The 26,908-nt window shown below is 40.9% G+C and overlaps 1 protein-coding gene across 4 annotated transcripts in view; it reads left to right on the forward strand.

Moving 5' to 3' along the window:
• Positions 1-26,908, forward strand: part of LARS1 (leucyl-tRNA synthetase 1) — a 51,771-nt gene that overhangs the window by 3,420 nt on the left and 21,443 nt on the right. For all 4 annotated transcript variants that reach the window (XM_005310449.4, XM_042850858.2, XM_065554971.1 and 1 more), the window contains exons 2-19: positions 1,014-1,132; positions 6,943-7,030; positions 8,540-8,620; positions 9,817-9,957; positions 11,437-11,598; positions 13,023-13,135; positions 13,582-13,645; positions 14,183-14,250; positions 16,613-16,838; positions 18,154-18,241; positions 18,342-18,418; positions 19,296-19,349; positions 20,355-20,495; positions 22,138-22,215; positions 23,049-23,134; positions 23,221-23,286; positions 23,393-23,475; positions 24,886-25,024. In XM_005310449.4, coding sequence (XP_005310506.2) covers positions 1,014-1,132; positions 6,943-7,030; positions 8,540-8,620; positions 9,817-9,957; positions 11,437-11,598; positions 13,023-13,135; positions 13,582-13,645; positions 14,183-14,250; positions 16,613-16,838; positions 18,154-18,241; positions 18,342-18,418; positions 19,296-19,349; positions 20,355-20,495; positions 22,138-22,215; positions 23,049-23,134; positions 23,221-23,286; positions 23,393-23,475; positions 24,886-25,024 — 1,874 coding nt within the window. The remainder of the gene's footprint in view (positions 1-1,013; positions 1,133-6,942; positions 7,031-8,539; positions 8,621-9,816; positions 9,958-11,436; positions 11,599-13,022; positions 13,136-13,581; positions 13,646-14,182; positions 14,251-16,612; positions 16,839-18,153; positions 18,242-18,341; positions 18,419-19,295; positions 19,350-20,354; positions 20,496-22,137; positions 22,216-23,048; positions 23,135-23,220; positions 23,287-23,392; positions 23,476-24,885; positions 25,025-26,908) is intronic.

The raw sequence follows: 26,908 nt of genomic DNA on the forward strand, positions 1-26,908 counted from the left end.
AAGTATGGTGGTACAAGGCTGGTGAGATCAATCAGCAAGGGCTAATGCCTGTCTGTGGCATAAAGTGGAGATCAAGTTCAATCAGTTTGGAAAGAACATTAGTGGTTTTGAATTAACTGTTACAATTTATTGTCCAAGTGGACCTTTTGTGCCAGTGCTTTCATGTTTTAGAATTCATGCTGATGATAACAAAGCATGCAGTATAGCCTCTTGGTACTTTATCACTCCTGCAACAACGCTCTCTGCCAAAGACTATGTACTGAAAGCCTTGCCATTCTTTTAAAACTATGCAAAATAAACTAACCTGTATTTTTATTTTTAAACTTCCTAACTCCTTGGTCTTTAGGGGCACAAATTGAACCAAACTACTTATAGTTAGCTTTGTTTTTTTCCCTAATGTCAGGGATGGGAACTCTGTAATGCACAAGTCCATGGTAATTTAATTGTGAAGGAAAGACAGATCATTTAGCAATAGGGCTCCAGGACAGGAGGCTTAATTGCAAGTGGCTTCCTAAAACTGACTTGGAGCTAATATGGAGGGAGCATGGTTTAGTTATCTGAGCACATGGGAGTGCGTTAGGAATTTAGGAGTTCTAACCTAATGCAAATCACGCATCCCTATTTGCTATCATGGAAACTGAGATAGAAAAGTTAATACACTCGCTACCTAAATGAAGTACTATGAGAATTCATTAATATTTACAGTAGTGCTTTGTAGATATGCAGCATTATCTGAGTCCTAAACATTTTACAATATTCACTGAATTTTAACCAGATGACACTAGTTTTAACCTTAAAAAAAAATCTTAGGAGAATAGGAGACATATTAACATTTTGATAGATGGCAGAGTGCTCCAGTTTTGTGTACTCCAGAATGATGATTGGAAATCTGAGATACAGTTCTAATGTCCAATTACAAAATGAATGCAGAACTGTTCTGTGGTATAATGAGTGCAGAAATATGGTAAATGGTTGGCTAACTGGCTACATTTTTTTTCTCTTGTGTTGAATAGGAACGGAAAGGGACAGCAAAAGTGGACTTCCTGAAGAAAATTGAAAAAGAAATCCAGCGGAAGTGGGATGATGCGCGAGTGTTTGAGGTTAACGCATCTGATATTGGGAGCCGGACAAGGTAACACTTTTGTGTGGGGAGGGAAAGCTTCTAAATAGAGCTGGTTGGAATTTCTTTGATGGAAATTTTTTTCGGTCAAAAACTCCTCCTGCCCCCCCATTTTTCAACCACTCTGTTTTTACATAATCCGAAATATTTTTCTGTTTCTACATTATGTGGGAATCCCCGTTGCTGACAGTTTGTAAAGTGGTGACGCATGTATGTTGGCTGAAATACCAATGAGCTGAAAGAGATTTCTTCCATTTCCTTTGTAGCAGCAGGTGCTGCTGACAGTGAGTGAGGATGTTTCTGAGATCCCCTCTGTGACCAGATGATTTCCTATACTTTGTGGTCCTGGTAAAGATGTGTTGGTCTTAATATTTCAATATGGGGCAGTCTGCAGTTCCTGCAAATCAGATAATTGGTGACCCAAAAGGGGCAAACAATCTCTGAATGCTAAGAGAACTAGTGCAACAAACCATGTGTGGTTATTTTCCTTGTTCAGATTTCAGGAGGATACATGGGGCAGCTGCAATCCCCTATCTTTAATGTTCATGATGTTATCCTCCCCAAAGGTCATGGATTTAAATCCAGAACTATTAATGTTTTTGAAAGTTTCAGACTGCAAAGGAAAGCTACAGGTCAGCACTCCATAGACAATTTTACAGTAATAAATCCTTTTATCTGGAATTCCACGGGGCACTATGGTAACAAACAATCATTCTATTCATAAATGGAATAAAAGCTGCTTTGCTAAATTAAGCTGTTTATACTTCTAGTTAGCATGCAGTTCTATTTATTTTGGGGTTTAAGGTCCTATGGCTTTAAACTCTTGGCACTATTTGTAAAAGTTAAAATAGGTGAAACTGGCTAGAACTACCCCAAAACAGAGAGTTTCCAAGTCACTGGTGCAGCTGCCCTCTGCAAACAGCTTGTCCTTGAATAGTCTAATTAGGAGTCAACCAAGTCACCAAATAGGGTATGTCTTACATTGTACTGAGCCTGAGCTCTTCTAGATCAGCAGGGGGAGCAAGTTATGAAAGTGAGGGCCTCTTGCTGAGAGCTCTGCTGCCATTCCTGGATTCAGTCCTAGAAACTGACAGCAGGAACATCCCTGTCAGTCTTAAATGCTACAATGAGATATAAGGTTTCATAGATTCACATTAATAGATTGTAAGGCCAGAATGAACCATTGTGATCATACAATCTGACTTGCTGCATAACACAGGCCATATGACTTCCCTGAATTAATTCCTGTTTAAAAAATTCCAGTCTTGATTTGAAAATATTGAAAATGAACATTAACAGTCCAGAGAGTCTGTCAGCCAGCTCTCTTAAAACTTGAATGCAAGTTATCTGCACATGCTGATTTAAAAATCTCTAACTTTAACAGCTGCTGTTTAACATGCTCCTGAGTTATTGTTGGAATGGAAAGTGATATGACTACATCATCAGGCTTTTTTCCAAATACAGAACAGAAATATTTATTGAATACTTCTGCTTTTTCTTCTTTATTGTTGACAATTCTGTCATTTCCATATGGTAATGGACCAATACCATTGTCCTTAATATAATTAGAAAAATTCCTTATTGTCCTTAATTCTGCTGACCATACATTTTTCATTGTGCCCTTCTGGCTCCCTTATTAAATTTATACGATGCCTAATTTATAATCTATCTTTGTTGTTATCAGTGCTCCATTTCTTCCTTTTGTTATATGTTGTATTTTTATTTTTTTAAAGTTGTTTTCACTTCCCCTCTAAGCCAGGTTGGTTTTTTAACCAGGGTAGCCTTATTTCTTGACTGGCTTCATGGCCACTCATTAAAATGTTCTTAAACAGTTCCCAATTATCATATATATATTGTGTTTAAATTCTTTCCCACAGCCAATTTGGCTCGTAATTGTTTTCAGCTTTGTGAAACTGACTTTTTTAAAGCACCCAGTATATAAAATACTAGTTTGGCCTTTTATTCTGTTTGCACAGAAAAAAATCAAGTCTTGATTGCTTGTACCTATGCAACCACTAATTTTTAGTTCTGTAATCAATTCCTCTTTATCTGCCAAGATGAGGTCTAATTATAGAATTCCCCCTGCTGAATGCAATATTTTTTGAGTTAGGTGAGAGACCACCTCCACGTTACCTTAGTCCCAAAATATTCAGAACTCTAAAGACTATAATTAGGATCCTACCAAATTTATGGTCCATTTTGGTCAATTTCATGGTCATAGGATTTTAAAAATTGTAAATTTCATGATTTCAGCTATTTAAATCTGAAATTTCATGGTGTTGTAAATGTAGGGGTCCTGACCCAAAAAGGAGTTGTGTGTGTGTGTGTGTGGGTGTCACACAAGGTTATTGTGGGGTGAGGGGTTGGGGTACTGCTACCCTTACTTCTGCACTGCTGCTGGTGGCGGCGCTGCCTTCAGAGCTGGGCAGCTGGAGAGCGGCGGCTGCTGGCCGGGAGCTCAGCTCTGAAGGCAGAAGCCACCGCCAGCAGCACTGCAGAAGTAAAGATGGCATAGTATGGTATTGGCACCCTTCTGAGCAGCTGCCTCAGTCAGCAGCTGCCACTCTCTGGCCGCCCATCTCTGAAGGCAGCATTGCAGAAGTAAGGGTGGTGTGGTATGGTATTGCCACCCTTACTTCTGTGCTGCTGCTGATGGGATGCTGCCTTCAGAGCTGGGTGCCTGGCTCACAGCTGCCGCTCTCTGGCCACCGCTCTCTGAAGGCAGTGCAGAAATAAGGGTGGCAATACTGCGACCCCCTTAAAATAACCTTGTGACCTCCACACAACTGCCTTTTGGGTCAGGACCCCCAATTTGAGAAACATTGGTTTCCCCCATGAAATCTGTTTAGTATAGGGTAAAAGCACAGAAAAGACCAGATTTTACAGGGGGAGACCAGATTTAACTGTCCATGATGCATTTTTCATGACTGTGAGTTTGGTAGGGCTCTAACTATAACCAACAATTTGAATTGTACCTATAAGCACTGGATGCATATCAGCAGAATATGTTTGTGCTTCTGGGAGGAACACCATTCTGTTGGCGAAAACAGGGTGGTCTGGAGATATTGAGTTGTATTTCCAGCTCCGCTTCTGACTCAGGGTAGGATTTTCAAAAGTGCTTAAGTGACTTAGGAGCCACAATTCCACTGAAAAGCAGTGGGGTTTATGCTCCTAAATTACTTAGACAGTTGAGAGAAATCCTTGCTTTTATCTCTGTGTCTCAGTGTCACCATCTTTAAAAATGGAGATAAATACCCACATCACAGGGCTGCTGAGGCTTCAGTGTCTGAGGTGTTTTAAGATCCTCAGATGAAAAGCACCATAAACATGTAAGGTGTGTTATACAATTTGATAGCTGAAATCAGCTGGGACTCTCTTACTAGGAGTCGCTAGTTTTGAAGCTGGGTGGGATGGAAGCAGAATGTGCTTATGGGGGGAGATGTGGGGTGTGTCCCTCAGGTCTAGAATCTGCTTTCCTGTCTGTCCATTGGTGCAAAAAAGCCTGTTAGCTGACTCTCAAATCTTGAAACATACCTTATCAGTTTATAATAGGCACCACTACTTTTACCTCTCCTAGTTCTTTAAATTTACTGTGAGAATCATGATGGCTCCCATCTGAACGATAGAGAATATTGTGATTGGATTAACATCCTTACTTTTGCTTGAATAAGGCGGTTTGAGTAGGTTGTTCTCTTGTGGTTCTGAGGAGGGAGTCAGTTTTGTTGTCTTCCTGTTATTTGTTTAAATGTTTTCAAGTTATCATAAACGTGCCCAGACAATGAGGAGGGTATAAATAAATACACTTTTAAAAACTGATAATATGACTCATAAGGTGGGTGGCTGCATTCTGCACGAGCTGAAGCTTCTGGGCCTGGGTGCTGGGGGTGCTGCCGCGCTCACTGGGTTGAAGTGGTTTTCATTATATACAGGGTTTAGAGTTTGGTTCAATGGCTCTCAGTATCCCCACTATAAAAATTGTTCCAGCACCCCTGCTTCTGGGTGGTCTTCAAGATCAGCCCTAAGCAACGACAGTTGTGGTAGTAGCTTGTCCTAGATATATGATAGGAAATAGCTGCTCTTCCAGGGCTTTTAGATTGTCCTTCCTTCAGAAAACTGCCTTAATGATGCTTTGTGTATTTACTCATTTAATGCATACAGCCATCAATGTAAGAATAACTACACTGGACAATCTGAGAACAGAAATCCATAGCTAATGAAGCTTGAGGGTAAGACTCTAAATAGCATTGTAGGCATTACATATTTATAATAATACATGTTCATATGCTGGGAGAGTGGAATGATAGGTGGAGGAGGATTGAAAGCAAGGCAGAGAATGGATGTGGGGAGGTGAGCCTAGAATTTTCTAACGTTCCCAGGGCTTACACATTATCTTGGTAGTTTTGACATTCCAATCTATAATTGTAGCAGTACATAGCACTTTAATGTTTGCACAGCATTTTGAATATACAAACAACCCAATGCTCCTGTGAAGTAGGTCAGTATTATCTTCATCATGCAGATGGGGAAACTGCCCTACAATGTCTTATTACCAAGTTCTCTGATTCATACAAAATCTTTGGGCTAGCAATAAGCTTGAAGAAGACAGTTGTCATGCACCAGTTCCAGATATCACCTTAGATGGTATTTGTCTTGATGATGTTAACCAATTTTGCTACCTTGGCTCTACTGTTACCAGCAATGTAGATCTAGATGCTGAGCTCACTAGTAGAATCAGCAAAGCAGCCAGGAACTTTGGTCTTTTGCAGTTCAGAGCCTGGAACAATAATAAATTGTCAACTAAAGTGAAAATCCGTATTTATGAGAGAGATTTTTTATCACTCTTCTATATGGCTCAAAAACACGGACAACTTACGCCACACATACCGAAAGACTAACCAGTTTTCATATCCGATGCTTGCGTAAAATTCTTCAAATAAGATGGCAAGACAGGGTGACAAATGTGCAAGTGTTAAATTGTGCTGATATGTCATTCCCTGGAATGTTGATTAGTAAGAAAAGACTCAAGTGGCGTGGACATGTCAAGTGAATGCTGGATTACATGATCTTGAAGAGCATGTTGTACTTTGAAGCTCGCAAAGGGTCTGGAAAGAGAGGCAGACTGCTGCACAGATTTTGGAATGCTTGCAAAGATGATTTAGTATCCTTTGGAATCTCTGTGAATGATCGGAAAGGAGTGCAGAATGCCACTCTGGTTGGTGGAGTCAGTTTGTAGATGGAGTGGGGCATTGCGAGATGGCCTGGATCAAGCTTTGTGATGACCGGCATCAGAGGAGGAAAGGATCTGCTGCTCTGATTCAGAGCATTGCTAGTGTGTGGGTGTGACAGGACTGTCACTTGTGCATTGGACTCGGCAGCCATCAAAGAACTCATCGGCTCATACACCATGCTCTGTAAAGAACATTGGTGCCATTGTTGCAGGTGGGGAATCTGAGGCATAGATAGGTTAAGTAAATGATTTATCCAAGGCTACGCATCAAGTCACTGGCAGAATCTGGATTAGAACTCAAGTGTTTCTTGGTTCTTAGTCCACTGGAAGATGCTTCATCTAGTTACCACCTATCTTGTTAGAACAGTATTCAGTTTATTTATGAAGACATTTTGCTTATAACCAAATAGATGTTGCTGGGGACTCTTACGTTATCGTAGTTGTGGATCTACGGTAGCTAAACCGTTTATTTAAGCCTGTTTGTTTAATAGATTCATTCATTTAAAATAATAGGTGGTGCTAGTCTCTTATTCTGAAATTCACTTTAAAAACTAGTTATGGTGGCTTTTTAAACATCTTTTTAATCCTTCCTCAGTAAAGGGAAGTACTTCGTCACCTTTCCATACCCATATATGAATGGTCGCCTTCACCTGGGACACACGTTTTCTTTATCTAAATGTGAGGTAAGAATTTTTCTTTCCTAATAGCTTTTTATTTTAATGCCTCCTCAGAGCAAATGTTGTTGAGCCACCAGAGTGTCTCACTTATTATTCTCTTGTCTTAGTAATAACAAAGACTTAAGATGCCAAGTTTTCTGTTTTCTCTATATTTTAATGTCTCTGTCCTTACATAAGTAAGTAATCCAGTAAGTAAAAAGTAAAATGTTTCTAATCCCAGCAGATTGTGAGATGTTGGACCTTAAAGCCAGATCATTCTGATTATCCCGTCTTGTATTCTTTGTACTCCCATTTCAAATTCGTCATGATTTTAACAGCTGCTTTCTCGCATGAGTTAGAAGATTAAGGTCTGAGATTTCCAAAGAAACCTCAACACATCTTTCTTTTGTGCAAGCTCTAACACCCACGTCCAAGTGTTTTTAAATCCTAACAGCTGCGCATGCACAAAATCCGCCATCTGTGTGCATATGTGTTTGTGCACACACTTGTTCGTATCCAAAAGTAGACTATTTTCTGAAATTCTACCACTGGAGAGACGGTATAAAGCAGTGATTTCTAGTTGTACTGGTTTTCATAGTACTGTCTGCTGAAATCATACTGGATTTGAAGCGTGGATGGCATAAGAGAGTCGCCATAATCACAACTGAAATATTTTTTCAAGGTGCAATGTTTGTGACTTGCTGGGCTAGAGAAGAATGATACATAATATGGGAAAGATGAGAATTCCAACTTTCCTAATGGTGCACAACATGAATTCTATCCCTGAAGTTCAGAGATATCACATCTTAACTACCATTTGATCCTTCAGTTTAGCAGTGTCTTTTTGGCACTCATAGAGGCTGAACAGACCATATGATCATTCATTAATGTATTGTTCATTGTTATCTACTTGACACTGTTTTTTCCTCTTTGTTGATCTGTGCCAATTGAACAGGAACATTATAAGGCGAACTGCTATTCCCTTTCCTTTCTTAATATAAATATTTGTGAAGAGGAGTATTAGTCTAGATCATTAGAATAATTTTATAGAATTTCACTGCTTATTTAGTGAAAGTACAATGGGTGTTATACTTAAGTTCATGCTCACCTTCCTAATGTACCATGTTTTGGAGTGAACAGTTTATATAAAATTATGATACTGCTGTGCACTCTTTTCATCCATGGAAACTCAGTGCTTTACAAACATTAGTCAGTCAAGTCTTGTGGGATCTGTCATATAGGTAAATATTGATTTCGCTTTTCAGATGGGGCACCTGAGATAGAGACTGAATGAATTGCTCAAGGTTTCACAGCAAGTCAATGGCAGAACTGGGAATATAGTCCTGATTTCCATTCCTTCGCTCAGATCATTAGACAGTATTCACTGCTTTGTGTATTTTTAGTAATTTTGACTGCAAAATGAATCTGAGTCAGAAATTAAGGACTTAATGTGTCAAGTCACCTGTTATAGCTTTTTGCAGTTACTGCTTCATATTTCTGATGGATGCCTTTTTTTTAAAAATTTTTTTTCTGTAGTTTGCAGTTGGGTATCAAAGGCTAAAAGGAAAGAATTGCCTGTTCCCATTTGGTCTGCATTGTACTGGCATGCCTATTAAGGTAAGACTGCTCTGAGTTACTAAGGTCTCTTCAGCATAGTTCTGTATTTAAGTGAAGTTTTCAGTTAGGCCTACACTGCATATTCAAAGTATTGATTTAACTGATTGAAGAATGCATAGATGCAGTTTGAACTGAAACCTGTCAATTTTTAGGATTTTTACAATGTGAAGGCATGGCTGAATTTGAATTGAAAAGTATCTCCTGTGGGCACTTCTGGAAGTTAACACCCTTGTCTCAAACCAAAGTGTTTAGATCATATTTACATCCTTTCCACACCCACACTGATGTGTGGTATCCCCTGTCATAATAGGTACAGACAGAATCCACAGTACTTGATTTGGACAATTCCTAGGATGAGGATGGTATTTTAGATTATAGTGGATAGGATTAGATCCTTGCCATGGTAATTCTAGCTGACATGCATAGGATGGAATTGATTGCTATGTTATTCTCCAGTGTTTGCAGCCAGGGTACATCTGTATGTACCCCAGGGTGGGGTACATCTCTGCTCTGATGCCTTATATATTTATTAATTAATAAATATATATTGCAATAGGACCTAAAGGCCACAACCAGGTTTATTATGTACAAACACCTAATGAATGACTTACTACAAAGATCTTACAATCTGAGTCATTTGGGTGTATCCAATGTTATCCGTGCACGAGGGCCTTTTAATAATCTATTTTCATGTTCTAAAGTTACTTCATAGCTGCAAAACTTACAAGCAAATTATGTCTTTGTTCCTGCGTAGCCAACATTGCTTATGCACCTAGGACTATGATAAAATTGAGCAGTGACTAATAATATTTTTTATTGATTAATGGCTAATAAGCTGTCCTGATTATAACTGAGGCTTGATAATTGCTTTCCTATTTCCATCACTAATTAAAATATGAAGTGGAGGAGAATTTTTTCAATTCTTAGCCAGTGGTCAAAGATGGACAGGTTAGTAGTGAATTAGGGGGAATTAGTGAACTACAAGCCAGGACACTTGCAACTTATCATGAGTCTCCAGAAGTGGTTTAAATTGCTCTAGTGGAAAGGCAGGTCAAAAGCTGAGTCCTGAGATAAAAAACATTATAAATATAGTCTTTCAAGTACATAAATAATTGATATAAAAATCACTCATTGATAATTGTTCCAGCCTTAGCCACTGAGCAGTTCTGATAGGTTACCAATGACTTTTTATTTAGGCATGTGCAGATAAGCTGAAAAGAGAAATGGAATTATATGGCTGCCCACCTGAGTTCCCTGATGAGGAGGAGGAAGAGGAGGAAATGGCTGCTAGAAAAGAGGAGGAAGTGGTCATCAGAGACAAGGCAAAAGGCAAAAAGGTAAAATTTTGTATCAAACCTTTCTGAAAGTATTTGTATAAATACATATGGGCACATGGCATATATACCTATGCACGTGAAATGTAAACATGGAGATTTTTAGTGTACATTTGTTAAAGCTATTTTTTCACTTTAATGTAGTGCTTTAATGTTGGCTTTGAAAAGATGCTTTAATTACATGGTCTTCAGAATCTCATTTTAATGCATAAAAACTTTCTAATGATGAGCTTTCTTAGACTCTTCAATAGTCTGAGGGAAATGGAGTCTGCCCCCTTGCTTGGGATGTTGAAAAGGACACTGGACAAAGCACTTGAAAACATACTGAAGGAAACAATCCTGCTCTGTCAGTGTGATGGATTAGATGACCTAATTGGTAGTTCCATCTCCAGATTTTCTCATGACTCTCTGGGCTAAATTGAGAGTCAAACCCTGGCTAGACGTATCCAGTACAACCATATTCAAAAGAGTGGCTTATCAAACAAACTATTAAGGAGATTTATGAATTTGGGAAGATGCAAGAAATATTAGTGCCAGGGAAAACTTAAATTTTGGGGAGGTTAAGTCTTGTTCCACACAGATTAATTTATGGTTTGTTAGATAATTTGTGAGCAAAGGATTTTGGACACAGTCTGTTCTCTCCATGTGCGTATATGTGTGAAAAACAGATTTTGCATAAGGCATTGTCTACACTGGCAACTGAACGACAGAACTTTTGTTGTTCAGAGGTGTTAAAAAACCACACCCGCGAAAGACAAAAGTTCTCTCTGCGAAAAGGGCTGGTGTGAACAACGCTTTGTCGGCAGGAGCGCTCTCCTGCCAGCAAAGCTACCGCCGCTCGTTGGGGGTGGATGTTTTTTTGTCAGCGGGAGAAAACTCTCCTCTCTCAAACATCGTCTACACTGCGTGCCTTTTAGTGGCACGGCTGTAGTGGCACAACCGTGTCGCTAAAAGGTGCGTAGTATAGACAACGCCTAATTTGGCCTGTGGCAAGTGAATATTTTGTTTTGTTTCTCCACAATCTTCAATCTTAATTTCCAGCTATTTGTCCCTAGCATGTGCAAGCAAAATAGGAGCAGAAGAGATTATCAATCAATCAGAAGGATCTAGAGCAGAGCTACTTAACCTTTTCCTGCAAACGTATTTTTACTAGACCAAGACCTCGCCTGTACCAGGCAGTGCTTGCTAACTGCCCCACAGCATGCCCTGATCTCTGAAAGTATTAGGACTGATCTGCACTTCATTCTCATGGCTGCAGCATGTTAGAGTAGACACATGTGAATGTGAGGCAGACGGTGAGTATATACCAGCACCCATCGCAGTGTATCCTCATTAAATCACAGAAAGGCAACCAAAATAGCAGTACTAGTATGCATCTCAATGATTGGAAGGTGTTATGTTAGGATTGAATGATTCCCTGCAGGAGAAGAAACAGGGAGACATGCTTGGATGTTCTTTTGTTCATTATACTTGTCTTTTTAGAGTAAAGCTGCTGCCAAGACGGGCTCTTCCAAGTACCAGTGGGGGATCATGAAGTCTTTGGGTCTCTGTGATGAAGAAATAGTGAAGTTTTCAGAGGCTGAGCATTGGCTTGATTACTTCCCACCCCTTGCTCTCCAGGACCTAAAGAGCATGGGGCTGAAGGTACATGTTTAAAATCTAAAATGCTGTTACAAACATGAATTCTCTAACTGATTTTACTAAATTAATGTTGAGATCTCTTCTCCCCTTGATGTGTTTGCCTAACATTAGTGGCAGTGCAGTAAGTATTGGAACATCCAAAGTGCTTTAAAGCATTAATTAAGCTTCACAATATCCTTGTATGATCAGTAAGTATTATCTCAGTTTTACAGCTAATGCACAAAGATTACCTGAAACACGGAAGGTCATATAGCAAGACAGGAATAGAACCCAGGAATAGAACCACTGTGTATTGCCCCAGAAGATATGTCAAATGCCAAATTATCCCTGCAGTTACTTCCACGTCACACAGGAAACTCTCAATGCCAAATTGCTTTCTAGTGATGGAATTCCTTCATTTTTAGGACCCTGGTTTACAAGTGACTTGATGGTGGTGCAAGTAATTGATAGTTTTTTTTCTGCTATCCACGACTTCCCGCTGCGTCAGATCCTGCCCTGGTGGTTGATAGCCAAAAGTTGTTGCTGTCTCACGTCTGTGCATTGATTTGTTATTAGTACTACTGTGGTTCCTTTGGGCAGTCTCTGTAGAAAATCCAAGGACTGAATGTATATTGAAGACAGAGCTGCCTCAACAACCCTCGAGGGAGTCTCTTCCACGTTACAGTTGACTCGCTGTTTTTCTAACTGGTTGGGAAACTTTCACTTTGTTACTCGTGGCTGCACCTGTTCTGTGGATAGAGAGGATGTCAGATTTTTAGTTCTTTCAATCCGGCCCTTTTCACCATCAAAAAACTTATTTAAATACAGAGAAATAACTGAGGGGAGTCTGTTCATTTATTTATTTTAAAAAATGCCATCTCCCTGAGCTTCAGTGATGGATGTTTGCTTGTCCATAAAGGGGTGTGTGTGTGTGTGTGTGTGTGTGTGTGTGTGTGTGTACACGATGGGATTTTTTTTTTATATAATCATACCTTACTTTTTTTTGAAGATTTGGGGGTGAAAGGTGCTACAGATCATTTACATGCGATGCCATTTACAGGCAGCCCCCTCTAGGGTGTAGCATAGCCTCCAGGTAGATAACATGCAAAACACATGCAGAGGAGAAAGAATCCATAAAGGACATCAGAGAAATATGTCCCCACCACCCTGGTCTTACAAAAAGTGCCATGGAGCAAACTGAAGACAGAATCCAGGCTTTTGAAGGTCTTTTCTGAAAGACCCACATGCAATCAACTGCATAGACTTTATATATACATACAAGTATCAAACAATCAAAGGTTGTTGTTTTTTTAATTTCATGGAGCAGATACCTTGTAGGGTTTGAATAAGCATAGCAAATGAGTGAGATGAAACAAGTGTTCTGTGTGTGAATGTTCACAGAAATCTTTGGCTGGATTTGCTTACTTGTTATTTGCATATCTTTCCAGGTGGATTGGAGGCGTTCTTTCATTACCACTGATGTTAACCCTTATTACGACTCATTTGTACGGTGGCAATTTTTAACACTGAAGGAAAGAAATAAAATTAAATTTGGGAAACGGTAAATATGCTCTCTTTAATTTACTAAGTCTGTACTATTAAGAACCTAGCAAAAAATGTAAATTTCCCCCCATGCACTGCTTTACAAAGTTGGGTATAATATTATGTGTCTCTGTGACTTAGTTATAATCATTCTGTAATTTATACAGACTCACCCCAGCAAGCCCTCTGAATGCAGATGTCCCACCGAAGTTAGTGGGGCTACTATGCTCAGCCAGCTGTCCAATTTGGTCCTTAGGCTTCAGGGGTGAGGTTTTTAAAAGCTTTCAATATTTACCTACCTTTGCTTCCATTGATATCTCATTGACATTAATGGTAGCAGAGTTAGCAAATTGAGTGTTATTGAAAATCCCACCCAAAGTTCTTTGTGCCAGGGACCTTCTCCTCCTCCTTGTCTGTAGATTGGCCTGCATACCCCTTAATGAAATAATTTACTGTGTCTCCTAGGTATACAATTTATTCTCCAAAAGATGGACAACCTTGCATGGATCATGACAGACAAACTGGAGAGGTAATGTATTTTATTTGACACAGGTTCTTTGCACATTGTATGTATCTTTTAAATAATGAAGAAGTATGCTCTATGCTGAAAATGATTATTAAATATATTTTCATATTGACTTATCTGATCTCAAGCTAGTCATACGTGGGAAGCTTGGATGTCTCTAGAAAAAATAATAATTGTTGTGACACATGCAATAGATAGTGTTAACTTTAGCCAGTTTTCTCTGAGTGATAATCTGGCAGTTGATGTCCTGACTTTCACAAGAGCATGATTCAATGCCCCCTGAAGTCCAATTCATTTACTTTAGTAGTGTAATATAATAGCCTAGATGAGTAAGGTGTTTGATCAGTAGGAATAAATAGGACTCTGTCCTGCAGTCTGTATGCTGCTAAGCTCCCATTGATATCAGTGGACTCCAATATAAGATCCTGAAATAGTATTTGAATTGTGCTACTACAAAATGTAGAATTGATTTTTGGGAAATGGTACTTTTGCTGCATGAGTGGACTTTTATATTTACTGGTCTGTTTGTGTGACTCTTAGGGTGTTGGACCTCAAGAATATACGTTAATAAAAATGAAGGTGGTAGAGCCTTACCCTGCAAAGCTAAGGTATGTCTCATAGATTCATGGATTTTCTGGCCAGAAGGAACCATTAGATCATCTAGTGTTACCTCCTGTATAATATAAACCACAGAATTTCAACCATTACCTCTGCATTGAGCCTAATACCTTTATTTGACTAAAACATATCTTTCTGAAAGCCATCAAGTCTCCTTTATAAATGTATTTAAGAGGGATCCAGTCTCCTTAATTAAAAAAAAAAAAAATTGGTCAGGACAACCTTTAAATTCACCTGGATTTTTTCTCTCTTGTAATTAATATTTAAAATGCACTTCCCATAGACTCAAATTTTAAGGCCAGTGGGGACCATCGTGATCATCTAGTTTGACTTCCTGCAAATCACAGGCCACAGACCCTCATCCACCCACTCCAATAATAGACCCCACAACCTCTGGCTGACTTACTGGAGTTGTCAAATCATAATTTAAAGAATTCAAGTTACAGAGAATCCACCATTTACTCTAGTTTAAACGAGCAAGTGATCTGTGCCCCATGCTGCAGAGGAAGTGAAAACCCACCAGGGTTTCTGCCAATCTGACCTGGGGGAAAATTCCTTCCTGACCCCAAATACGGCAGTCAGTTAAACCCTGAGCATGTTGGCAAGACCCACCAACTAGACCCCTGGGAAAGAATTCTCTAACTCAGTGCCCTGCTCATCTAGTATGTCATCTCTGGCTGTTGTGTATATTTGCTACTCGCAGTCACAGATTGCATACAATGGCATGTGCACCATCATACTTATCCCCTCAATAAAGTTATCAAGCTCAGTCTTAAATCAAGTTAGGTTTTTTGCCCCCATTGCTAGTCTGTTCCAGAACTTCACTTCTCTGATGGTTAGAAACCTTCGTCTAATTTCAAGCCTAAACTTGTTGATGGCCAGTTTATATCCATTTGTTCTTATGTTAACATTGACGCTTAACTTCTCTCCCTCTCTAGTGTTTATTTAAGTTATCCCTCTGATGTATTTATAGAGAGCAATCGTATCTCCCCTCAATATTCGTTTGGTTAGGCTAAACAAGCAAAGTTCTTTGTCTCCTCTCATAAGGTAGGTTTTCCATTCCTCTGATCATCCCAGTAACCCTTCTCTGCACCTTTTCCAGTTTAAATTAATCTTTCTTAAACATAAGAGACCAGAACTGCACACAGTATTCCGGATGAGGTCTCACCAATGCCTTGTATAATGGCAATCTCTATCTCTACTGGAAATATCTTGCCTGATGCATCCTAGGATTGCATTAGCCTTTTTCATGGTTGCATCATATTGGCGTCTCATGCTCATGCTATGATCAACTTTCTCCTTCTCTGTCACTTCCAACTGATAAGCTTATAGCAAAACATTTTTGTAGTTAGTCCCAAAGTGCATGATCTTGCACTTGGCACTATTAAATTTCATCCCATTTCTATGACTTCAGTTTTCAAGATCCTCCAGCTCTTGTGAGATAGTTCAGTTCTACTCCCAACTTTGTGTCATCCGCAAATTTTATTAGCACACTCCCACTTCTTATGCCTCGGTCATGAATGAAAATGTTAAATAAGATTGGTCCCAAGACCGATCCCTGAGAAACTCCACTAGTAACTTCCCTCTTGCCTAATGGGTCACCTTTCAGTATGACCTGTTGTAGTCTCCCCTTTATCCAGCTTTTAATTCTCACATTAATCCCCATCTTCTCCAATTTAACTAATAATTTCCCAGGTAGAACTGTATCAGATGTCTTACTGAAATCCAAGTAGATTAGATCTACTGCATTTCCTTTGTCTAAAAAATCAGTTATTTTCTCAGAGATCAGGTTGGTCTGGCACGATCTACTTTTTGTAAAACTATGTTGTATTTTATCCCAATTACCATTTACCTCTGTCCTTAACTACTTTCTCTTTCAAAATTTGTTTTCATACGTGACAGAATGTCTCCCTGTGTGTGCTCAGTTTCACATCTAGTGACTTAATTGACAGTTTACTGCTCTTTCTTCCTCTTGGCCAATAGTGACCTTTACTGGGAAGGGAAAAGTGCTTTGGCTAAGATTTTTCAAAAGTGATGACTGGAGACTCCTTAAAGGGGCCTGATTTTCAGAAAGTGCTGAACATCCATCACTTGAAAATCGGGCTCCTTTAAAGTGTCTCAGGTTGGGCACCCAACTTGTGAAAGTCTTGTTTGTTGTCTTGAGACAGTGTATTCATGAATCTAAATAAAGACTCACTAAATTCTACAGTATTAGATTAAGTGAAAAAGCCTAATACACCATCCTGATTCATCCCTTACAGAACTTTCCTTAGGGCTAGGTTTAGCTTGTGAGTAATTAGACTCTGTAATAATCCGAGTTTTCTTATTTTAATGTGCCCTATCTTATTTTAGTGGCCTTAAAGGAAAAAATATCTTCTTGGTGGCAGCTACTCTCAGACCAGAGACCATGTTTGGACAGACTAACTGTTGGGTTCGCCCAGATATGAAGTACATTGGCTTTGAGACTGTGAATGGGGATATTTTTATCTGCACCCAAAGAGCTGCCAGGAACATGTCCTACCAGGGCTTTACAAAAGATAACGGAGTGGTACCTGTTGTCAAGGAGCTGATGGGAGAGGTGAGCATCTTGCAGCTTATAGGCCAAGTTATGGACTCCTGCAGGAGTTGTGCTTTGCCTATTTATGGCATCCAAACTTGATGACACTTTAATCTATATTGGTAGCTTTTTGGTGAGTGTTAAGTGGCCAAATAAAGAATGGGGAGGAGATTACCAGACTAGTGCAGATTTTAATCTATGGACAAATGTGTTAATGTTGCCACAATCTTATTTGAGAACTAATGGCACAAGTAATGTGTGTTGCAGTATGTAAAGCAGTGACTCGTTATTTTTACTACAAAGAATGGAGGGGAAATAATAGTTAGTTAGAATGAGTTAAATGAGTCCAGGACCATTCTCTACTGAAATACCCAGTTCACCCTGGGTGAGAATAGCTACTTCCTTTGACTGCTCCCTGTCTTTAATGCTTTCGAATGCTTGGGCCAGGTGTTCAGCATATTTAGCTTCTCAAACATTGAATAAAAATGCTGACCCAATGGCATTTATTCAACATAACAATGCAATATGGGGTGTGCCATTCTACATCACTGTCTAACTAGAATGCCACCTGCTAAAACTTGATGCACTGGATCTCCTGACAATGTCCTTTGTGTTACTAAGTCACATGAAGGACAGAAAGTGGAATATTCTATTCCATCTTGTTAAAGATAGAATCCATATAAATTGGAGTTGGGGAAGACTGCTAGGACACCTACTCCAACCCTTTGTCAATGCATGAGTGGTCCTCACAATATGAGTGCTTTTCCAGTCCTTCATTCAATTTAGCTATACATTTCTCAGTTCCTTCCTCCATTTTCTTTGGGAGACTATTTTTCAGTCTAATAATCCTCTGGAAGTTTTTCCTGATATTTGGCCTTTAACCCTCTTTCACCTAAATGTATCACACTAAACCATTCCATTCTCTCCTTGCTGTTTACACTTTTCCGTTATTTGGAGACAGTCTCTCCCCACTCAACCATCCCTTTATCAAAATTCTTCTGTGTCTGGAGAATGGGTATAATCCTCTGTACTGTTCTCCAATTCTAATAATTTTTGTTGCGCTTCTCTGAATTCCTTCCAGAATCTGGTACTTCGTTTCCTAGTAATGAATAAAACAGTCCATTATACTGTCCCACAAAGCGATATGCATGGTATCTAGTTACTTTGCAGAAGAAGGGCTTCTGCAGTTTGAATTGTGTCATGGCCTTTTAATTTATTTATCTATTTGCACTATGTGGGGAAGATCAGCTGGGTTTAAAGGAACATCAGCTCAGCAGGGTCCTGCTGAGCCAGGCCAAGACAGTGCTCCTTGTTCTAATATTCCTCTCTTGCACAGGAGATTCTTGGAGCTGCACTCTCTGCCCCTTTAACTTCCTACAAAGTTATCTATGCTCTTCCTATGCTCACAATTAAGGAAGATAAAGGTAAGATAAAAGTAATTTTCTTGCATGAGCCTGTTCATTACATCCCATGTTTCATAGTATATATTAATTGATTTTTGTTACCTGATTGATTTTTTGCAAGGCACTGGAGTGGTCACAAGTGTCCCATCTGATGCTCCTGATGACATTGCAGCCCTGAGAGATTTGAAGAAAAAACAGGTCAGCCTTTCATTCAGATCTGTATTGCTCACAGTTCGAGTGTTCTGAGTGACAAAAACAAGTACATTGATAAATAAAACGGGGACCTTTTTTTTTTAATTGAGGAAACTTCCATGAGTGGCCTCTAAACTTATGTGCAAACTAAGTGTACGGTGTTGCAGACTCTAGTTTGGAATACACTTGTAAATAACATTTTTAAAAAAACTGATCTTCAGTATCGTTTTCGTGCAGACTTTGGAAATGATTTTTTACCAGAACCTTATCACTTTTATATTATATAGGTGGGGTTGACAAGACTATTAAGGTGGAAATTAGTACTGGGTGTGAGAGGGATTTCTCTGGTGTGGTCACTTGGCCTTTGGTTACTAAGTTGAGACCACTATACTCATTTCACATAAGCCAAGTAGCAGCCGTTTGATTATATAGTACCAAAAGCGTGCTAGGTGTTTCAAAAATATATGAAACTGGTCCCTGTCCTGAAGAGCTTAAAGTCTAGACATATACATTTTCTAGGTAGTGTGGTACCTGAGCACCTAACAAATGCTAATGTATTTATCCTCACAACACCCCGGGCGGTACAGAAGTAGTATTTTCCCCATTTTGTAACTGGGAAGATTGAGCCACATAGGGATTAATGAGTTGCCTGAGACCAACTGGAAATCGATGGCAAAATTGGGGGACTGAACCCAGATTTCTTAATTCCCAGGGAGTGGTGGGCAAATAGGGTTGACAGCATGTCTGAGAACATGATATATTGTTCATTCAGCAGGACATTCTTTTTTTTAAGGAATTACACATAATGAAAAAATAAGTTAATAAAACAGAGGGATTTTTTTTTTTAGTGTGCTTTTTTGTTTTGTTTTAACATCTTCTGTAGGCACTAAGAGTGAAGTATGGAATTAAAGATGAAATGGTCCTGCCTTTTGAACCGGTGAGTGCAGCTAAGTGTGTGTCTCAAATACACACGGCTATTTTTACTTGGATTAGGAGCTTGCATACCTTTCAGAAATTTTGGTTTTAAAATCCTTTATTGGCCAAAAGAGCTTGAAGCATCAGAAGAACTTGCCCCCATAGTTGTGAAACTGCAGTTGTTAGACTGTGGACTTGAAGGAGCAAAGCTCCATTACTTCGAATTTTTTTTTTTACACAAAATACTATTTTTGTAGCAAGTGCTACTTTGAGGCTGCAGTTTAGAGTTTGAGTCTCTCTTTGTGGATTAAAACTTTCTGTGATAATCTTGACTTAATGGAGAGTATATTATCTGCTCCATGCAAAGTGCTATATCTGTGTCACTTCTGTTACTGCTAATGGAATTTATGGGGATTCAGCCATTTATGTCATTTTGAGAGTATAGGTTACAGCCAAATACATCTCAGATTTTCTGCATTGCTCCAGCTCTCCTCTCAGTTAGCTGCTCAGCACTCCTTGTCTGTCTCCTGCGCAGGGGAAAAAATTGGGTTATTGCTTGCAGACGTGCAATCACTCTGGGGAGTGCCAGAAATTCCTGATGAGCTTAGTGGCATTGTGTTGAATTTTTGTAAAATTCCACCAAATTTGATTAACAGTAAATTCTGGAAAGCAGCACATTATGTATAAAACAGCAGGAATTCAAAGACTGCTGTAACTTTGACAGCTGCTTTTAATAGGTGTTTTCTCTATAATATCACTTGTTCTGTGCAAATCATACAAGTATAACGCTCATGAATTTTCACAATTGGTAGCTATATGCCTTTCTTCCTCCCCTCCAAATCTCTGGTTTCAATTCCCATGTTGGTTGTTGGATTGTGAACATGGAAGAAAAATGCACTTGGCTCTGCATTTTCTTCGGAGTACAATTTCCACTGAAGGCTGCGAAATTCAAGAGACAATTCCCTGTGGGACTGTGTTGCGTTCACACAATTTGAAACAAATCCTGAAAATACCATGATATTCCCAGGTGCCCATCATCGAAATCCCAGGCTATGGCAACCTTTCTGCTCCATTGGTCTGTGACGAGTTGAAAATCCAGAGCCAGAATGACAAAGAGAAACTTACAGAGGCTAAGGAGAGAGTGTACCTGAAAGGATTTTATGAGGGAGTAAGTAACTAGGCTTCCCTAGGTGTGTTGTGAAAACTGTTTTTGTTTTTGTTTTTTATACTGAAGTTGAGAAACATTTGAAAGGAGGCAGATCGGGGGTGGCCAACGTGTGGTTCCAAAGCCACATGCGGCTCTTCAGGAGTTAATATGCAGCTCCTTGTATAGGCACCGACTCTGGGGCTGGAGCTACAGGTGGCAACTTTCCAATGTGCCGCGGGTTGCTCACTGCTCAACCCCTGGCTCTGCCACAGGCCCTGCCCCCACTCCTCCCTTCCCGCCCCCTCCCCTGAGCCTGCTGTACCCTCGCTCCTCTCCCCTCCCATGCCCCCCCCCCCCCCCAGCCTCCTGCGCGCCATGAAACAGCTGTCACGGAGTGCGGGGGAGTCACGGCCCTGCATCCGTCCCTCTTCCTGAGATTCACCGTGACTCTCAGCCAGCCAGTAAAACAGAAGGTTTATTAGATGACAGGAACACAGTCCCAAGCAGAGCATGTAGGTACAGCCAGAACCCCTCAATCAAGTCCTTCTGGGGGGTGTAGGGAGCTTAGACTCCAGCTTGGGGTTCCCTGTGTTGCACCACCCAGCCCACACTGAAAACAAAAACTCCTCCAGCAGCTCTCTCCCCCCCCCCTCCCTGCTCCTCCTCTCCTTTGTTCAGTCTCCCGGCCAGAAGATGTTACTTCTCCCAACCCCCCTCCTGGCTCAGGTTACAGCTCAGGTAGCTTCCTTTCCATCCCCAATGTAATTCCCCTGCAACATTCCCAGGTCAAATCCCCCTGCTCCGTCACAACAGCTGATTGGGAGGGAGGGGGAGTTGCTGATCTGCGGAGCTGCCGGTAGGGCGGGTGGGAGGCGCTGGGAGCTGGGAGTGGGGCGGGGGGGAGGCAGGCAGGAGCTGATGGGGGGGCTGCTAATGTATTACTGTGGCTCTTTGGCAACGTACATTGGTAAATCCTGGCTCCTTCTCAGGCTCACGTTGGCCACCCTTGTAATAGATTAATAAATTGGGAAGGTGAAGGTGTATGGATTTTTTGGGGGACGGGGGTCGGATCCTATGGGATTTTTTCATGGCCCACATTCTAAGGAACTTCCCCTTAAGTGAGCCTCTGTATGTGCTATGGGGATAGTATAGAATCCCAGTTGGGAGGTTGGAGGTGTGTCTGTCTCAAGATGAGGCCCACTGTATGGCCACTGATGCACCTTTCTCAGGAAACAGTCAACATCATTCCAAACCTTGACTTGAAGAGGCTGGTAGAAAATGACAGAAGGGTGGTTCTTCCCCATTTCTGCTCATTCAGTGGGCTTCTGTCACAGTGCCCTAAGCCTCGGCCCATCTAAACTATTTGGAATTCAAAGACCAATTTCCTGTGTGGCAGGACTGTGCATGTCCAGCTAGCCCTGCTGGTTTGAATGTGCATAAGTAAAACATATAATGTATAAATATATATGTGGGAGTTAAGGGAGAGATCTTTTTTTTTTTTTTCTTTTAAAGGCAGATTTTCAGCATCTAATTTTTAAGGTACATCAAAGGTCACAATACCAGTATTTCTTGTAGCTCAAAAGAACTGGTTGTTTTTACATAATACTTGAAACTTTAATCCTTTTAAAAAAAACTAACTTCTGCAATGGTCTCTCCCTTACAGATAATGTTGGTGGATGAGTACAAGGGGCAAAAAGTCCAGGATGTCAAGAAGCTTATACAGAAGAAGATGGTGGGCAATGTATGTGGTAGTTTGGATACTGCTTTCCAAGATGATCCTCGGTCTTTCCCATAGCAGGATAGTCACTAAATAAAGTATATTGTCTTGTTTCCACAGAAGCATTGCCTTAGATGTTCTTTGGAAAGAGCAGTAGCAATAGAGTACAAAGTGATGCTAAAACAAAGTACGGTATTCTTAGATAAAGAGAAATGTATTGTACCTGATGGATCAAGTAGAAAGAGATGTCTGGTTTTTTTAGCTTTGTGTGTCTTGCCTTATATAGAGGCATGTCTTATGGCCTAGTCATAGCCCACAGAATCATGGTGATAATATGGAAAAGGCTTTGGTTATTTAGTCTATCTCTCTGTCAGTGCAGGATTGTTCCCTTCAGTCTGTAGTGTGGTGCTCTATCTCGTTTTTCTGATACAGAATATGGATGCAGAATTAAAGCTAATCACTCCCTTCTCTCCCATTGCCCATTTTCTTGAGGATTTTGTGCATCATATTTTAAAGCCTTGTTATACACATTTTTACCATATGTACATAGCTTTAAACAGTAAAGACTTTGTGCTTCTATAGCACCTTTTAACTGAGAATCTCCACACACTTTACAACATTATATAAAATAAGTCTCAGCGTCCCCTCTCTGATACAGTTGATAGTATTTTCTCTATTTTATAGTTGCAAATACCAAGTCATAGAGAGGCTGGGGCTTGTCCAAGACATCACAGTAAATTGCTGGCTGAGTTGGGATTATAATAGGGGGTTTATTATTGGTAAACTCCTTTCATATAATGCCCGATGTGTTATAACTTCTTTAAAGGTATAAATATACCTCTTCCCTTTTATCTCAGGGTGAAGCAATGATTTATATGGAACCTGAGAAACAAGTTATATCAAGGTCCATGGATGAGTGCGTGGTGGCTCTTTGTGACCAGTGGTGAGTGAAGTAAAATCACTTAACCCATGCCTCTGTTACACCCTTATGTGAACTTCTTTATTCTAATTATTTTGCTTGATCTTAAGGTACCTAGATTATGGCGAAGTAAACTGGAAGAAGCAGGCATCTGACTGCTTGATGGTTCTAGAGACGTAAGTTCTGGGAAAGAGATGGATAAAGTGTAGGTTGGGAAGTGGCATGTGCTGACAATGTAACCCTGAGGGAGACCAAGGATTAATAGTAGTCTGTTCCACATAGGTTTTGTGAAGAGACCAGAAGGAATTTTGAAGCTACACTGGGCTGGCTGCAGGAGCATGCCTGCTCAAGAACGTATGGCTTAGGTAGGGAAAACGCACAGCTTTTCCTCACTTGCTGCTTGAGGAGAGTAACTCTCACTGTTTCATCCATTCATGCTTTTCCTGGTGTGGCTTGCAGCAGTAGCATGAAGGAAAGGGAGATCTGGTCCTCCCTATTCTCCCTTTCCTCCGCAGGGCCTCCTTCCAGAGGGACGTGCCCGGTAAAGTTCCAAAGGGAGCCTCCCAGGGGGCATCCTTATCAGGTGCCCGAACCACCTCAGCTGGCTCTTCTCGATCCAGAGGAGTAGCGGCTCTACTCTGAGGCTCTCCTGAGTAGCCGAGCCCCTCACCCTGTCTTGGAGAGTAAGCCCAGCCACCCTGTGAAGGAACCTCATTTCCGCTGCTTGTATCCAAGATCTTGTCCTTTCAATCATTACCCAAAGTTCATGACCATAGATGAGGATGGGGGCGTAGATCAATCTGTAGACCAAGAGCTTCGTCCAAGAACTCAGCTCCCACCTCACCACCATGGATCGGTATGGCGCCCGCATCACTGTTGACGCCCCATGAATCCGCCAGTCGATCTCATGCTTCTGCTTACCATTGCTTGTGAACAAGACCCCTAGACACTTGAACTCTTCTACTAAAGGCAGCTGCTCCACCCTCACCTGGAGAGGACCTAATTCCCCTGCACTAACCTTTCAAATAGATGTAAAATCACTAGACATACTGATCATTTTAAATCTAATCCAATATCTAATTGAGAGGTTAGTGGGAGGAATTAGGTAGGCAGAACAGAATTACCCCAATTGGAATTTGACCCGGGACATCAAAAAGATGACACCTTCCACATGACCTGAGTTAATCAGGAGCTGTTTTATTTTTTGTATGGAAATACCGCCAGCAATAAAGCTCCCCCCCATCACCATGCATGGCCCATTTGTTCAGAGATGACATGGAAGGAACCAGTACCATTTCCTGCAGCGCCTGGGGGTTTTCCTTGCAGGTCTCCCATCCAGACCCAATCCTTCTTAGTTCACAGAATAGGATCCTGATACAATACCACCTGACTCAGTATGGCAGCAGGCCAGGATAATCTCTTTCTATGAAACATGCAGAGCAAACGATAAGGTGAACAGGCACTTCAGTTTGTTGAATTTAGAAGTGAGCTGACCGTTGCATTAGGAAAGCTAAGGACAGTCCCCTGAAAGGATTCCCTCTGTCTGCCAAGATGTTCAAGAACAAAAAACCAGCTACAACTGGCCCATTCTCCTGAGTGAGAGTTTCAGAAGCACTGAAGTGATTTAAAAGCGCAAGTCCAACTGGAAGTCAGTGGGGCTTGTGCTCCTGAGTCACTCGGGCACTTTTGAAAATCCCATCGTCTGTTGTGAATTCTGCAAATGGAAATTCTGGCCTGTGCCTGGTAATGACCATCTTTTTTGGGTCTTCTTGTAGGTACTCGTTTGCCTTGGGATGAGCAGTGGCTGATAGAATCTCTCTCCGATTCCACTATCTACATGGCCTTCTACACAGTCGCTCATCTGCTGCAAGGAGATAATCTGCGTGGACAAGGAGATTCTCCACTTGGCATCAGGTAAGGGGTACAGGTTGGTGGGGAATGGTATGTTTCAATGTATTTCCGCTCTGGCTCTTTCCAAAGGCATAACTTGTAGGCCGACTCTTCAGATCTGTGCTTAGAGCATTATATATAAATAGTAGCATAGATAAAGGCAGAGCCCCGATTTAGCAAAGCTTTTAGACTGGTAGTATTGGAGAAATTGGGAAGGACAGAAGGGAGTCCCTCCAAGGGCAGCTGAAGGAGGTCTGTTTGCAAGTAACCTTCTTTGCTCAGCACTTGCTGCCTTCAAATGGAAACTGCATGATATTTTGGTAACTGATTGACTGGTTTCACTGTGGCTCCTGCAAGTACTTCTGTGGTAGCTGCTAAAAATCTGCTTTGTAACTTCTTACAACCTCAGCAAATTGCAGCTGGTCCCCTTCTACATGCCTGCTTCTGGGGACAGAGTGGACAAGGATAGGTCTTGCTCTCAATCACAAATGAACCCACACTGGAAACTGGCAGTTTTCTAAGAAACTGGGATTTTTACTATGCTGCAGCCAATATTTATTTGGAAAGCTTCTAGCTTCTTCTCCTCTCTCGAATCTGAAGGATGTTTGACATACCAAGGATAGGTTTCACTTTTGGGGTCTGGCTCATTTGGTAAGTGTCCTGTGAAAAGCAGTTGTGCTCGGATGTTTACCTGGTCTGCTCCATGACCTCTCAGATTGGGTGGCTGTGACCTGTGACTGATAGTTTGTGTTCAGTCTTCTCTTCAGGACAAGAACAGCCAACTGTCCTGCCACTGCCACTCTCCCCTTTTGACGCTAGGGCTTTAGTTTAGCATTTCATGTGTTCAGGAGAGTAGTTCACTTATGCATCTGAGAGAATAGAGGAAGGGGTGGAAACTTCCTTCAAATGTTGGACGGAGGGATTGGAGGGGAGTGACGAGAGGTATTCAGACGCTGCTGGTGGGGGGAGGGGAGTTGAGCCCATTCATGGCTGAAAAGGAGGGTCCTTGAGGTTTCTACCTGTTCCTGGGCCTCGCAGTGGCCTTTTTGGGTCCTGCTCCCCAAGCCCGATCCTGGGCCCCGTGGCAGCTGCTTCAGTCCCTCTGGGTCTCATTCTCACACCTCCCATGTGCAAGTTTAAGGGGGGGCAGAACCCTCACAATATTTCCACTGCAGGGGCTCTAGCCTTTCTGGCCTCCCAGGTCTGTCACTTCTGTACACATCTGCTTTGGAGCCTCGTTTGATGCTTTAGTTAATCTGGAAAGGAATTCCAACATAAGGTACCTGCAACAAAAACTATTCTTAAGAAGCCTGGCAGGAATTTCATCTGACTCAAAGAACACCTCTAATTACATACAGAAGATATTTTTTGCACTAGGTATGTCTGGAAACAAGGTTTGAAGTGAGCAATCTGAATTGCATTGAATTTTAGATGCACCTGTAAATTGTGTGCTTTGCCTAATATAGAACATCTAAACATCCAAGGTTTGCGAAGCACTTTTTGCAGAGATTAACACTATTGTGTGGTAAATAAGGGATGTTTAGGGATCACTTCACCCTTTGCTATAGCATGCGATCTTTGGCATGAAACATAGCAGTTGAGTAATAGCACACATCTCTAACCTGTAGGGTAGGACAGTAACTGAAAGCCTTTCAGCAATAATCAACCAGAACTAGAAATTTTAAAAACTTTGGGGAAATAAGAGCAGGTAGAGTCTAATAAACTTCAATGAAATCCCCACAAGAAATGGGGGATGAAATCCCCCATACAATAAGTGCCATGGGATCTTGAATGACTGCAGGTGACTGGAGCCTTGGCTTTGTATGTGATCTCTAAGACCGCACTTCAGGGTAGCACATTTGTTCTAAAACTACTGTCGTTCTGCCTCTAATGTTTTATAGTATATGC

This window comes from Chrysemys picta, chromosome 8 (genome assembly GCF_011386835.1).
Source record: "Chrysemys picta bellii isolate R12L10 chromosome 8, ASM1138683v2, whole genome shotgun sequence".
In the NCBI taxonomy this organism is placed as follows: Eukaryota; Metazoa; Chordata; order Testudines; family Emydidae; genus Chrysemys; species Chrysemys picta.